The sequence below is a fragment of the Hylobates moloch genome, unplaced genomic scaffold (assembly GCF_009828535.3).
Source record: "Hylobates moloch isolate HMO894 unplaced genomic scaffold, HMol_V3 SCAFFOLD_8, whole genome shotgun sequence".
Taxonomy (NCBI): domain Eukaryota; kingdom Metazoa; phylum Chordata; class Mammalia; order Primates; family Hylobatidae; genus Hylobates; species Hylobates moloch.
Genome location: NW_026652283.1, coordinates 91,481,541 through 91,495,649, shown reverse-complemented (window position 1 = coordinate 91,495,649; position 14,109 = coordinate 91,481,541). Strand labels below are relative to the sequence as shown.

The following is a 14,109-nucleotide window of genomic DNA, read 5'->3' as shown; positions in this document are numbered from 1 at the left end:
TTAGGGAAAAAAAGTTTTTTTTTCCTTAAAAGGCTAACTATGTGATGACTTTATAAGAGGTTAAAAGGGCAATTGAAATGTAGGATTATTTTAAAGACCTACGTATTTCTAGAACTTCAACTACAGACCTCTTGTCAACTCTGATTCCCATGTCTGCAACCTAAGAATGATACCTTATGTGTAGTGAATAGTGATTCGGTATCACAGACAGTACAGTGCAGTAACCCAAAGACCTGTTGATTGATGGCCTAAACTCCAGCCTCATATTTGACTTATATGGGAGGTCTTAATGTTTCCGGCTTATTGCCGTATTCCACATGTAATTTCCTCCATTCCTTTCAAAGGGAAAGCCACTGAGTGTTACCCAGCTGCCACTGCTGACCGGTTGCCCACTTCACTGAGGGCCTTTGAAGACAGCGGTTGGCGGGGACAGTGTTGAAGTCCTCTTCCCTTTACAGAACCGTGGCTCTTGAATGTCCTTCTAGAGTAGCTCTTGACATTGCTACCTATGGTCACTTGCTGCTGCCTTGAGCTCCTGAGCCAAAAGTGGTTGTTCCCAAAAGTGTTGCATAAACGTGAATCGTGACATGGTACTGAAAGCTGAGCAGAGCAGCTGGCCATGCCGCCACATTCATAGCACCACACAGGCCTGAGGGTCTGCATGCTTTATGCTTGCAAGATGGCCAGCACGTTCACTAGGCAAAGAGTAGTAGGTCCCTACTAGGTGGCAGGCCCTGGGCAAAGGGACAAAGATAAATAAACAACAGCCCTCACCTAATCTGTTTCTTTTTTTTTTTTTTTTTTGAGACAGAGTCTCACTCTGTCACCCAGGCTGGAGTGCAGTGGTACAGTCTTGGCTCACTGCAACCTCCACCTCCCGGGTTCAAGCAATTCTCCTGCCTCAGCCTCCTGTGTAGCTAGGATTATAGGTATGTGTCACCATGCCTGGCTAATTTTTGTATTTTTAGTAGAGACAGGGTTTCACCATATTGGCCAGGCTAGTCTTGAGCTCCTGGCCTCAAGTGATCCACCCACCTTGGCCTCCCAAAGTACTGGGATTATAGGCGTGAGCCACCATGCCTGGCCTCAACAACAGAGCCCTCACCTAGTCTTGAAGACCTTTAGGAAAATCAGCTTCAGCAAAGCCCTGAAGGTCAGCAGGACTTGGCCTGTGCCACCAGCCCCTGGCCCCACCTACACATGCCCTGTGGTGCTACTGTTTACCTAAATCAGAAAGCCCTTATCGGGTCAGCAAGTGTCTTTTCCAGAACTGAGCTCCAGGCTCCCTGCTGATGTGCTCAGCCAGCCCAGCCCCTCATCTGCCTCTGACCCTGTGCAGCTCCCCGGCGGCCTTCGAGAAAGCCCATCTGCTGGCATCTCAGGCATCCTCTCATGCTCGGCGGCAGCAGGCCCTGGCTCTGACACAAAATCCACAACGAGGGCCCCAAGCTAACCAGACCGCTCTTCAAATTCTGAAATGGATCCTAATCAGCTTTCCCAAAGCTGAGATGTTAGCAGACACTGGGAGCCATAATTTAAACTTTATGTGCGAGGATTACAGTAGCCAGCCAAACCACCATGCAGGAAGAAAACTTTGAAATATGAAACGCTTTTAAAGGAAGAAAAGTCCAAATGAGTCCCCTCTCCTTTCCTGCAGCTCCTGACTGGGTTGGAAGATGCCTGGGCCTGGCACCTCTTCAAGACAATCATAAAGGCCTGTTTAGGAGGAGAAAGTTAAATTGTTCAGAGGTGCAGAAGGGATAACAACTTTGTGTGTGACTGACACCTTTAAGAAATACCTTCAGCTTATATAAGCCAGCCTGGTTTCTGTGGAAAGAATGAAGATGATGGGGTATTTCTCCTTTTGAAGAAAGACACCCCCCTTCCCTTATTTCCGGCTCCAAGCTCTTCCCTCCCTGTCTTTCTCTCTGCCTCCCTCACACCCTCCTCCCCTCCCCAGCTCTGTCCTTGTTTGTTTGCAGTTTGCCAAAACATACAGGCCACCACTCAGTGAAGGAGAGAGACCCATATCCTCCCTCACTGCTGTCAATCAAGGACCCTCTCTCTCCCATTTGACCCTTTTGCAAACCGAGATGGCTTGGAGCAAAGGGAAGTGAGACTGCTTTGCCAGCCCTATGGCCATCTCTTCCCAGGAGGCCCAGGACCTACTTGCTCAAGTGGCAAAGAGGCAGGCTGCAGAATGTGTTTGCTAGCCCTCTGAAAAGGGCTGCCTCAAACCCTCTGTCAGTTGGGGCTGTTCCAAGAACCTGCTGCTTTAGGACTGGCTTTGGGCTCATGGTTTTTATTTGAGAGCATTACTTTTGACCTAAGGCAGAAACACTTAGAAAACAAATCTGTAAAATGGCTCAGACAATGTGTAAGATTTGGCAACCCGTCCAGAGGTCACTGGGTTATCACCTTCCCTTCAAACTGGGCTGGGAGGGCATCCTTGCTTCTCCTCCAAAGAAAAAGAAAATACACAGACACATGCCCATGTGCTTGCACACACACCCTTCACACTGCCTCAATTAGAACCATGTGCCAACGACATTCAGTGGGGGCTTGTTTATGCTTGGGAGTAAATATTGGGCTGATGTTGCACTGTCGGGATCTCGAGACAGAGACATGCTATGTAAATAGTCAAGTAACTGAAGAGAACTATAAACATGAAGTCTTGAGTTAGTCCAAAAAAGGAATTTGTCCCAGGTCCTCAGAATCACTGTCTAGGAAGCAACCCAAAGGCCGTGGAGTAGGTAGGATCCCCCAAGAGACCAGATGCCATGGCGTCGTCCAGCTGGTCCCTCTCACCCTGCAGGGGGCTGGGGAGGAAGAGGCTGCTGCTGCAGGGTGGATACCCCAGAACTCGGTCAGGCCTCATGCCTCACGTAGCACCCATCTAAGTAAGGCTGTTTGGGGCAATCTGTTGTTTCCCTAGGAGTTTTCTGGCTGCTTTTGGATACAGGGTTATATGAGAAAATTGTGTATGTCTGTTAGGAGGGATCAGGGAGCTGCTCTTTGGAGCTGCAGGACCAGCAGACACAAAACCCAGAAAGCACACTGTTTCTTCGGCTTCTAGCCAAGCAAAGCTTGGCTTGAGTCACCTCCTCTAGGGTTTCCATGTTTCTTCTGCTACAGACAGAACAGTTAACAGAGCCCCTTGCCCCTCCAAGCAAGCACTGGAAGGTTCCAGAAAAAATGCAGAAAAACATTGACTCCATTGGCTTGGAAGTGAGTGTGGGGCTGTTGGACGTCCAGCTTAGCCCATCATTAATCATTTCCCAGCACCCTCAGGGTGGGCTTAGCTGGCAACAAAAACAGATTTGCCCAGTGCTTCTCAAAGCTTTCCCCAAGGCACCCATGCGTGCTCACATGAGCGGGTATGTATGTCTGAAGGAGGCCTACTCAACCTTGGGATGTGTTAATTTCCCAAGTGTAGGGGGACTTTGGGTACTGGCAGTAATGGAATAGGTAGGACTGGCTATGAAGTACTATAGCAGGCTGAAGGGGCTCGTGGATTTCCTGGCATGTGTATGAAGAGTTACAGATTTAGACCATGTATCTCTTAAGCAAAGGAACTACAGGTGCTCCTTGACTTATAATATTTTAAGTCAGAAATGCATTTAATACCCCAATAAACCCATCATAAAGTCAAAAAACTGTTAAGTCGAGGTATGGTAACTTGGGGATCATTTGTACTTGTTAGATCATCAAATTCAGAGTCACTATCTTTAGTTTAGTGTTATCTTTATCTTTAGTCTTTAGTTTTTATAGTTTATCTTTAGCCATTATCTTTAGTTGAAGTCATTATCTTTGCTTAAGGGGATGACAAAAACCTTGCTAAATTTAGTTTTTCACTTCCTCATTCCTAATTGACATTCTATTAGAAAATGTTAGCTAGGAAGACCTGTTCTTTATTTATTGACTTGCATTTATTGAGAACTGTTGGGAATACTATTGTGCCTCTAGGGCATTTAGAATATAACATGCTTTTTTCTGGTTCTTGCAAATTACTTTCGGTGACTTGTTCTCATGGGTTGCTTATTTTGAGTTTTTATTTTTAGAGAACTGATATTTTTTCCGTTCTTGATGAGGTAATCAGGCAGTCTCTATGTTACATGAGTTAAGAGTCCTAGACTTACTTAGCAAGTCCCCAATTCTGACACTTATTATAAGACATCTGATCAAGAGCTACGTGTTCAACTCCATCAAGCCTTGCCTACTTTCCTTATCGGTAAAATTGACCTTAAAATTCCACAGTTCAAAAGACTATAAAAGTTAAATAAGTGAACATAACTGCATGTGTTTTGTGAATTCAAAGACCTCATAATCTTTTAAAATATTATTAAATTCTGTTTTATTTGTTTCTTTCAAAAATTAACAGTTTTAAAAATTGAAAATTGAATTTTCAAAAAATTTCTCAAAAATCTTTGAGAAAAATTGAGATGGGACAAAGACTCTGTGCCTTGTTCCCCCTTAGTGTGAGTCCTGAGTACCCAGCTATGTGGCCCACAGCCTAGAGCCTTGAATTCACTTTGGGGAAAACAGTAAAAGCCGTCATGATGTTTCAGGGCTGGAAGAGGTCTGAGAATCCCATTGATCTCTTAGGCAGAGACGAAGACACTATGGCTCGAAGCCAGAAAATAACTTTCCCAGGCCGGGTGCAGTGGCTCACATCTGTAATCCCAGCACTTTGGGAGGCCAAGGCAGGCGGATCATCTGAGGTCAGGAGTTCAAGATCAGCCTGGCCAACATGGTGAAACCCCATCTCTACTAAAGTATAAAAATTAGCCAGGCGTGGTGGTGCAGACCTGTAATTCCAGCTACTTGGGAGGCTGAGGCAGGAGAATCACTTGAACCCAAGAGGCGGAGGTTGCAGTGAGCCAAGATCGTGCCACTGCACTCCAGCCTGGCAACAGAGCAAGACTCCATCCCCCACCCAAAAGAAAAAAAAAAGAAACAATATTAGTTTGACAGAGCCACCACTAGACTATAGGGTACCTTTGTGCAAACTATAATAGTAAATAGCACCCCTTCCTAAAGACTCTTTACTTCCATCTGTCAGAAAAAATTCAGAAAACTCTGATTTTATGAGAACAAGACACTCTACTGCCATCTGTTGGAAAACAGTTATAATAAACTTATACATCTATGATATCTGTGATGTGAGTGGTATCCCCCAGCCCCTTAAATGCAGTGTAGCACCTGCACTACTGTACCTACAACTCCCTAGCCATGAGAGTGCATTATGTTTTAAGAAATGGTCTTCATATTCTAAAAAAAGGAAGACATACATCAATGGTAGCTCTGACCTCCCATCCAAGAGATTATGCATAGGCTGTGTTAGGAACAGGACTGGAGACCCTGCAGTGTTAGAGTGGGGCATAGAGCTTGCAAGGCTGTTTCAGCCAGGGGTGGGTGGGGGTGATTTTCAGGCCTAATGCTGACACCACTCCACTGAGAGAAAGAAGCTTGCTTCTGGGTGCCTGCAAGAGATGACAGTGCCTTCACCTTGTTGTTAGCATACATAAAACTTGAGCACATGAAAGTCACATGTAAGAGTGAGTTCAGGTGCTCTAAATCCTTTCCAGATTGTTAACACACTGTCTATATCAAATGCTTACACTAGCATAGTTATGAGAAAGTGAGCCAGCTCACTTTCAGAGATGAACAAGAAAAGTCTGGTTCAGACTGGGCGTAGTGGCTCACGCCTGTAATCCCAGCACTTTGGGACGCCGAGGCAGGCGGATCACTTGATGTCAGGAGTTTGAGACCAGCCTGGCCAACAAGATGAAACCCTGTCTCTACTAAAAATACAAAAATTAGCTGGGCAGAGTGGTACACGCCTGCAGTCCCAGCTGCTTGAGAGGCTGAGGCAGGAGGATCACTTGAACCTGGGAGGCAGAAGTTGCAGTGCGCCGAGATGGCACCATTGCACTCCAGCCTGGGCAACAGAGTGAGACTCTGTCTCAAAAAAAAAAAAAAAAGTGAAAAGTCCAGTTCAGCAAGGCACACTAACTGATGCTCTTTAAATCTAGAGCCCTATCAGCTGTCTGTCTGGTTCATTAAGTCAGCAAAAAAAATACCGAGTCTGTACCAGTTAACTTATGCTACATGACAAACCACCCCAGTATTCTGCGGCTTAAAAGCAATATCCATCTATGCAGGTCCCAGTTCTGTGGGTTGGCAATTTGGACTGAGCTCAGCGGGGCAGTCTGAGCTCAGTGAGACTTACATGTGCCTCTGCAGGCAGCTGGGAGTTGGCTAGTCTGGGAGGGCTTCAAAAAAAAACTAGTCTCTTAGCAGGCTAGACATAGGCATTTGTGTGGAAGCAGGGCAGGGTTCTGAGAAAGTAATTGGAAGTGTGCAAGGCCCCTTGGGGACTAAGTGTGTAACAGACACAACATCTCCTCCCTTTCACCCAATTGTCAAAGCTAGTCTCAGCGGAGAATCAAGGCTGGGAAAATAGACTCCGCCTCACGATGGGAAGAGCTGGAGAGTCACATGGTAAAGGGTGTGGAGGGTGTGTGGGCATCTTTGCAATTTATCACTGGTACCAAGGACAGGTGAGATGCTGAGTGCTGGGGATTGAAAGCACAAAGCCTGCCTTCAAAGAGTCCTAAGACAAATGCAGGAGATCATAAGGGGGCCGACTGTTAAGATTCTGCTTGATAGTGCCATGGTAGGGAAATGTGACTTCTCTGAAATTACAGCTGAGTGACCTGGGATTATTGACACATTACAACATCAGCAGCCAAAGGTATGTGCTAGAGAATCTTATTTCCCTGTGACATCCTTCCACAGTTTCATGATTACATTCTCCTTCATGGCATGTGACCAGCCACATCTGGTCATGTTTTCTTGGCCAACCACGTCTTTATCACAAAAGGATGACACTTCAAGCAGTAGCTTCTTAGATTTCCATTCAGTCTTGGTCCATTTTTCTGGCCTTCTGTGGGTGTGCTGTGGGGATGATGACTATGACTTTTTCTTAATTATCCAGAAAATTCTGGCCAAGCACCTTTTCCACATCTCTTACAGAGGAGAGAAGGTGGAAGAGGTTTCAGGAGAGGAAAGTGTATGTGTGGGGGTGTCAGAACGTGGCATTCTGATGAATGTGGTCTTATGCTGGGAAGAAACCTCCAGGGCTGAAATCACCGGGAACTCAATATCTGTTTATAAAACTGGTCTTGAGGATTGAAGCTCAGAACACAAGACTCTTGCCAGTTGTTCTAAGAAAGCTTCTGCTCTTTCCCAGTCATTCAAACTGCACCACCTTATCAACTTCCACTCACAGTGAATGCTCAGGATCTCCTTGGCAACATGGGTGAAGATACCTGGTGGCTCTCTTGACAGTTCTCGTCTTTGGCATGGCCAATAAGCCCCCTTTAGGGAAGTAGAAAGATGGTGGCAACAGACAGTTCCTCAGCTCCACCTGCCTTCCCTTCTTCAGGGGAGCTTATGACCATCAGGGTGGCTGTGATGCTTCCCTGGATGTTTGGCTCACAGTGAAGAAGCCTGAGGACAAATACACAGACAACAAAAACATTTGATGTGCCCATGACAGCTGGGTTTGCTTCATGATTTGTGTAGGACACGTCTTATATGTACATACACTGTTGGCAGCAGACTGCAGAGAGTCTTGAGGGCTTTCCAATATAACTTGGGAATTGCAAGCTGATGATACCATGGTACCACAAACCTGCAGTGTGGCAGGCCTGCCAGCACCAGGTCAAGTGTGTGTCTCTGCTTGATTTCCTCTATTCAAGGGGATTGAAACATTTATTTGGAAGGTGATCTCAGGAAAAACTGTTGGAGAGCAGGGAAGGAAGCCAATAAAAGATTTGTCATCAAGCTGGTTACCTCTGCAGGCAAGCTCCACGGAGAAACTGGTAGAACGTCCACCTCAGGGTTATCCCACCCAAGGAGAGAGGGAGCTGGGGTATTTGTACACCCGATACAGTCAGCTATGTTTAAAGGAAGATGCAGAGAGGAATGTCTGACCTCATAAACAGAGCCCACCAATGTTAGTGAGCCAAGGATGAGAGATGCCGAGTCTCTCAGAGCATGGGAGGAAAGGTAAGCTTTGGGCTACAAACGTTGCTTAACTGTTTGGTGGTGATGACTATGTGAGAAAAACTAGAAACTTGTCTTAGCATATGCGAAAAGTTGTAAGACCCAATGTAACATCAAAGGGCAGGGTCTTTTCAGAACTAAGCTAGAGGAAATTGCCATCCTGGGTCAGGATGAAACGCCCATTCTAGGTGAGAATGTGCTGCTGACTGTGGTGCACAGACAGCACAAATGCCACGGGTTTGAGAGAAAGATGTAAATGACAGCAAGGTAGAATGCAGACCTGCAGATGCTTTAAACAGCCTCTCATGTGAGAGCAGTATTTATTAAATTATTCCACAGATGGCTAAGATCTCTCAAGATACTAGGTTTATCAAAAGCCAAATAAGCTTGGGGAATGTCAGGTTCCTGGTTTTTTCCCCCACCGGAATTAATGGCAATGGATCCTTTACTTTCCACTATACATTAAGACTCTCAAAAAAAAAAAAAAAAAAGCCACATTTCCCAAACTTATTTGACCATGAAACCTTTTTTTTTTTTTTTTTGAGATGGAGTCTCGCTCTGTCACCCAGGCTGGAGTGCAGTGGCACGATCTCGGCTTACTACAGCCTCCGTCTCCCAGGTTCAAGCGATTCTCGTGCCTCAGCCTCCCACGTAGCTGGGATTACAGGCGCACACCACCATGCCCAGCTAATTTTTGTATTTTTAGTAGAGACGGGGTTTCACCATGTTGGCCAGGCTGCTCCCAAACTCCTGACCTCAAGTGATCTGCCTGTCTCAGCCTCCCAGAGTGCTGGGATTACAGGCGTGAGCCACTGCGCCCAGCCATGAAACCTTTTTTTACTCCCAAACACCTTTGAACAGCTCTCAGTAACTAGTATTCCCCAGCACGCAGTCTGGAAAACACTACACCAGATGCATTTTACAAGGAACAGACAGCTTACCTAATATCACCCGCAGGAAGTCCATGCATTTTGAAAAGTGTCTCCACAGCATGTTTTTCCTGCCAGTGTTTTCTCTAATCCGAGGGATCCTCCAAGCCTCACACCTACCCAGGGACAGGCTGGGGTCACAATGGCTGATTCTTCAGCACTTCTAACTCAGCTTCTCCTTTTTCTTTCTGCCTTTCAGATGGGCTTCTTTCGCCGAAGGTACAAAGAAATTATTGAAGCTGAGAAGAACCGGAAGGAGAATGAAGACAGTTGGGACTGGGTCCAGAAAAACCAGTGAGCTGCCACACAAGTCACATGACCTGATCACTAGCCTGTCATCCTTGATCTTTGTATCTTCCATATTTGGAAGAAAAAAATCTTCTCCAGATTTTTCGGAGGCCCCACTGATGCTGTTCTCTTCTTCATTCTGTCAAGCCCAGGTGCCAGCCTGAGGCAGCCACTTCGGCCAGGTCACACACGACCGGGGCCAGCACCACTTCCTTTAAAGATGAACTCTGAACTTTGGAGAGCGAGCTGCAGAGCCGAGCAATATTTATGGATGCAACATGCATGGTCAACCCTCAGGGGAAAACTGTTACCTAAAGTATTTTTATAAATATAAGCCTTTTATACTGATTATGTCTTTATATTTGTATCAATGTTTTATTATTTCTATTAAATAGTTATATAATTCACTCGAGCACTGATATCTGGCCTAAAATCTTGGAAGTACATGTCCATGAATACAAATTTTAAAGGATGAAAATCTTACTGTACTTTGGAACTTGTTGTTTAAAAAGACTTACAGATGAAATAAGTTGAAGAAACCTCACATAATGAATCCACCAGGCTGGCAGTGGTGCATATAAACTGTGGATATGGCAAGACCCCTAAGACATTTCACATCTTTATTGCCTCGATCAAATGTAGAGTCACATGCTAATGTGTGCTAAAGAACTGTAAGTGTTTTTTCATATGCACTTTTCATTGGAAGATTCCCAACAAGAATTTGGATGGAAAACCTGATCCCTAGCAAGAAGTCTGCTCTGTATCACCTTTATATAGCAGACATGTCACCCTGCTTCTACATAGATGATGGATGAAAGCTTGGAGCAATGCCACGTGGTCATCTGGTAAACCTCAGAATGGCGTCTCATCCTGGACGTCCTGCATCAGAGTTCACACGCCACAAGGACTAAATTGTTGTCCCCTAAGCGAAGAATTGGGTCTGAATGCTGTGAGGGATTGCCTTTTTGTGGTAATTTTCGTTGAGAGATCTTCATTTCCCCTATCACCCTGGCTGTGCCAGCTAGTGGTAATTGCAGATTCCTTCCCAGAGAGGACCATTTAACCGTTTTTTAAAAAAAAATGTCTTAGATTGGGTTCCCAAGAAGCAGTCCCTGAAACAAGGATTTGTGTGCAAGTAACTTATTAAGGAAGTATTCCCAGGGGATACTAGTAAGAGAGTGGGGGAAGCAGGACAAGGAAGGAGACAAAACCAGGCAAATGTTTGTCATTTCAGGGAGAGCTCCATGGAGCTTAGCCTCAGCCTGATCAGGGGAACTCCGGAGGGAAAGTTAGGCCTCAGAGGTGTCCCAATCTGAATCAAGTGGCTGGCTGCACCCAGAGGAGATGTAAACGTTCTGTTCTCAATTCCTGCGGGCATAATGGCTCCAGTAGCTCAGGACAGTCCTCTAAAGGACAACCACAGGTGCATCCTCAACCGGGGAGACACAGGGAAATGATGCAAAAGAAATGATGCAAAGGATCTGAGCAGAGCACTGCCCCTCCCCACCCCCTGCATGTGTGAGTGCTGAGTTATGGCCTTCAGTATCCAAGCTCTCTGTTTGACAGTAGATATATTGTGAGATGCACTGTGCTGCTTAGTTTTGAGTGCAGTGTCATTTTCTGAAAGGGCAGTGAGATGATGGATGTAGCATGTTCAGCACTGACCTGGCTCATAGTGATAACTCAATAACTGTTAACAGCTATGGCTGCTGTTCCTACTAATGGATAACCATCTAGTAAGACAGAAAACATGGGGCTAAGAGCAGGGTCTAACGGAGTCTTAATGGCTTATTACAGCCTGCCAAAGTGCCAGCTACATACACATGGCATCCAGTGGGGATGAAACAACCTATAAAACCAAGTATCTTTCTTATAGCACCTTTTTTACTGGAAGCTAACATGTTGGGAGTCCGTGAACATTGTCAAAAAGACATCAAACTCAACTTCTTGGAAGACAGATTTTTAATACACATACTTGGCTAATACTCACAAGCATACCTAAGGTTTTGGCAAAAGTATGAGGGTGATGGGTGGGTACTAACCTGGCATGGAGCAGGTGTGTCTTTTGGTTTCTTATGCAGTTGACTCTGCTACAGGGAGATTACAAATGTAACCTCATGCTTCTCTTCCTGGTGAACATGGGAATAGACCAAAAAAACCAAGGGTCAATGGCATGAACTAAGCTGATCCTAGAAATCAGGGATGTTGCATCTAACTGTGGGACGGAGGCACAGAGGTAGCTACATGGAGCAGGATGAGGCAAAGAAAGCAGCTGTCACTCAGTTCGCTTATGAGTTTTATCAAAAGCAATAAGAAAAGCAGTCTTGGGTGGCTTTTATCACTTATTAACAGCCATTTATGAGGCCCCTGCTGTGTGTCAGGCACTGCGCAAGGTGCTAGAGGTTCCCCAGAGAACACTTCAGGGACATTTTGCCTCAGGGTGGCATGTGGATTTTTTGAATGGGATGCCATTTGCAGCTTTCCTTTGATGGTCTCTTGTTCATAATGCCATGTTTTCTTTAATGAATCATTTAGGATTCTTAGGTGATACTCCTGCAACAGCACCATCAACAGCTTTGGCCACATGCACTTAGAGCAACTAACTTGCCTCCTGCCAGGGGTGTAGGTGCGTTGGTGACAGTGTAGAAGGGTGACTCGCAGGCCCATGTTCTGCCCGCCAGCAAAGCCCCACTGGAGAAGGGTAGACTCCCGTGGGCAGTCTCAGAGCTGAGACCTATTTGCTTCTGGTCGATTCTGCATGGGTGGACCCACATGAGGAGCTGTATACCCAGGAGGTCACTAAGACTTTATAAAGGCAGGTTGTAAGAAAACCAGCCTTGGCATCACCACAAGCAGATACTGAAAGCCTCCCCAGGAACCTGTCTGGGGAAGGATGATGCCTCTGCTGGTCTGATCATGCTGAGTAGCAGGTGGGCTACGGGGACTGGGGAGTTAAGCATTTTGTGCAGTGATAGAGAAGTCAAGCATATCGTTAGCGCTCTCTCAACTTGGGCAGTTCACAAGCTCCTTCCCAGCTCAGAAGCCCTCTCTATGCTCTCAGGGGAAGCAGAAGGGGTGGATCAGTACGTCTGTGTTACCCCTCCAGAATATTATTTGAAAATTCTACAGTATGTTCTACTTTCTCCCCTTCCTGCCTCCATGGGTTCACTGTGGAATCCTGTAAGATATTCTCCTGAGCAGTATTATTTCAGTTTCCTTCAGCTTTTAGTTGAATCTTCAATGTGGTTTTAACCAACTGTTCAGAGAACTGAAATGCTTTTTAAATATGAAAAAGGACCTTTGTAAAAATGGAGTAAAAGTGCCCCTTTTTAAAAAAAAGTTTTGCTTATGCTCAATTTACATAGGACTCAGGAGAGTTTGGAACATCCCCCAAGTGAGCCGTAGAGCTGTCACAAGAGGCCATGACGTTCAGAAACAAGGGGACACTAGCAGGAGGGGTAGGGTCCACTGGCTTAGTGGCAACTGATAGGCATCCATTCCGAATCACTCGGCACTGAGGTTTCCTCAGGCAGTTCTTCAGGAAAACTCTGTCAGCATCGTGGGTACTCAGAGGTATGGTAGACCTTGTAGAAGATCCACTAGGAAGTCCTCCTTCACCAAATCATGTAGCTACTGCCCTTGAGCCAAAGGCAACGAGGTTTAAAACAAACCCAACAGCACTCCTGGGAACATCCTGTTTTCCATGCGGAAGCATAGCAGGTCCCCAGACGATCCATGTGCTGTATGCTACCTGTTGAACCCCAACATGGTGGCTTTTTGAAAGGTTATTTATGACTTTTATTTTCGGGTAAGGCATTATGGCCAGATGCATGCAGTTACATCTGGGTTACGTGTGAAATGTACATCTGGTGAACTGTATACTTGGCTCAAACTTCTCAAAATTTAGAGGTGCTGGAAAGGATTGTCACTTGGAGCCTATAGTAGACAAAAGGCAGAAAGTGAGCATCATTTCAGAAATGCTTTAGTATGCACACTTTTAGTTGATATTTTGATATATAGAGTAATAATATACACAGTGGAGAATATTTTCTGAAACAAAGAATAACTGAAGGGAGAATACAGAGCCAGTAGGGCCAAAATGAAACTTCTAGGATGTCTTCTGAATTTTCAGCACATGGGGGAAATAAGTGAACAAATTTCCCAACATGGTGCAATGCTTCATAGCACAATGATCTAGATTTCAGACTATGTTAAGGTTTTTTTGTTGTTGATGTTGTTGTTTTAATTCTAATGTGCATGGTGTGACTGGCAGAGTGAGTTTAAAAGCTTTACGAGTGATTAATTGCATGGCAGGCACCCACGCTATCTGCATTTCCAGAACTTCACTGATGCATCCATGTACATTTCCACCGAGGAATTTTGGTGGGTGGGGGGAGGGTGTACTGCCTCACAATGTCACGTGTATTAAAGTCTAAGCAGTCACTTCTGATTCACTTGCACTGTTTGGGAAATGTCAGGTTTACAAAAACATACATGTTTGGAATAAAAAATGGCTGCAAACAATTCAGGAGTTCAATCTGTAATTTATTTGCTAGTAAGAACTTTTTAAAGTGTTGAAGCTAGGGTTTCAATGTAATACAACATGAGCATTAAAGAGAACATCAAGGTCCATCTAATTCACATGAACAACCCACCTGATGTGGCTGAACTGTCTGCAGTCCTTGGCCTCCACACAAGAGGTACCACCTTCTCTCTGCATCATCCCAACTCCCCTGGCCCAGGGCTACACCTAGGTTCTTGATCTTGAGATAAATGTGCCCAAATTAAATGGCATGGATTCCTTATTATCAGTAGACTT

General features: G+C 45.3%; 1 protein-coding gene across 1 annotated transcript in view; it reads left to right on the top strand.

Moving 5' to 3' along the window:
- ITGA9 (integrin subunit alpha 9) overlaps positions 1–13,814 on the top strand; it is a 378,558-nt gene extending 364,744 nt beyond the window's left edge. Inside the window, exon 28 of the mRNA XM_032162085.2 lies at positions 9,202–13,814. Within this exon, the coding sequence (XP_032017976.1) occupies positions 9,202–9,300 (99 nt within the window). The 3' untranslated portion in view covers positions 9,301–13,814. The remainder of the gene's footprint in view (positions 1–9,201) is intronic.
- The last annotated feature ends 295 nt before the right edge of the window (positions 13,815–14,109 follow it).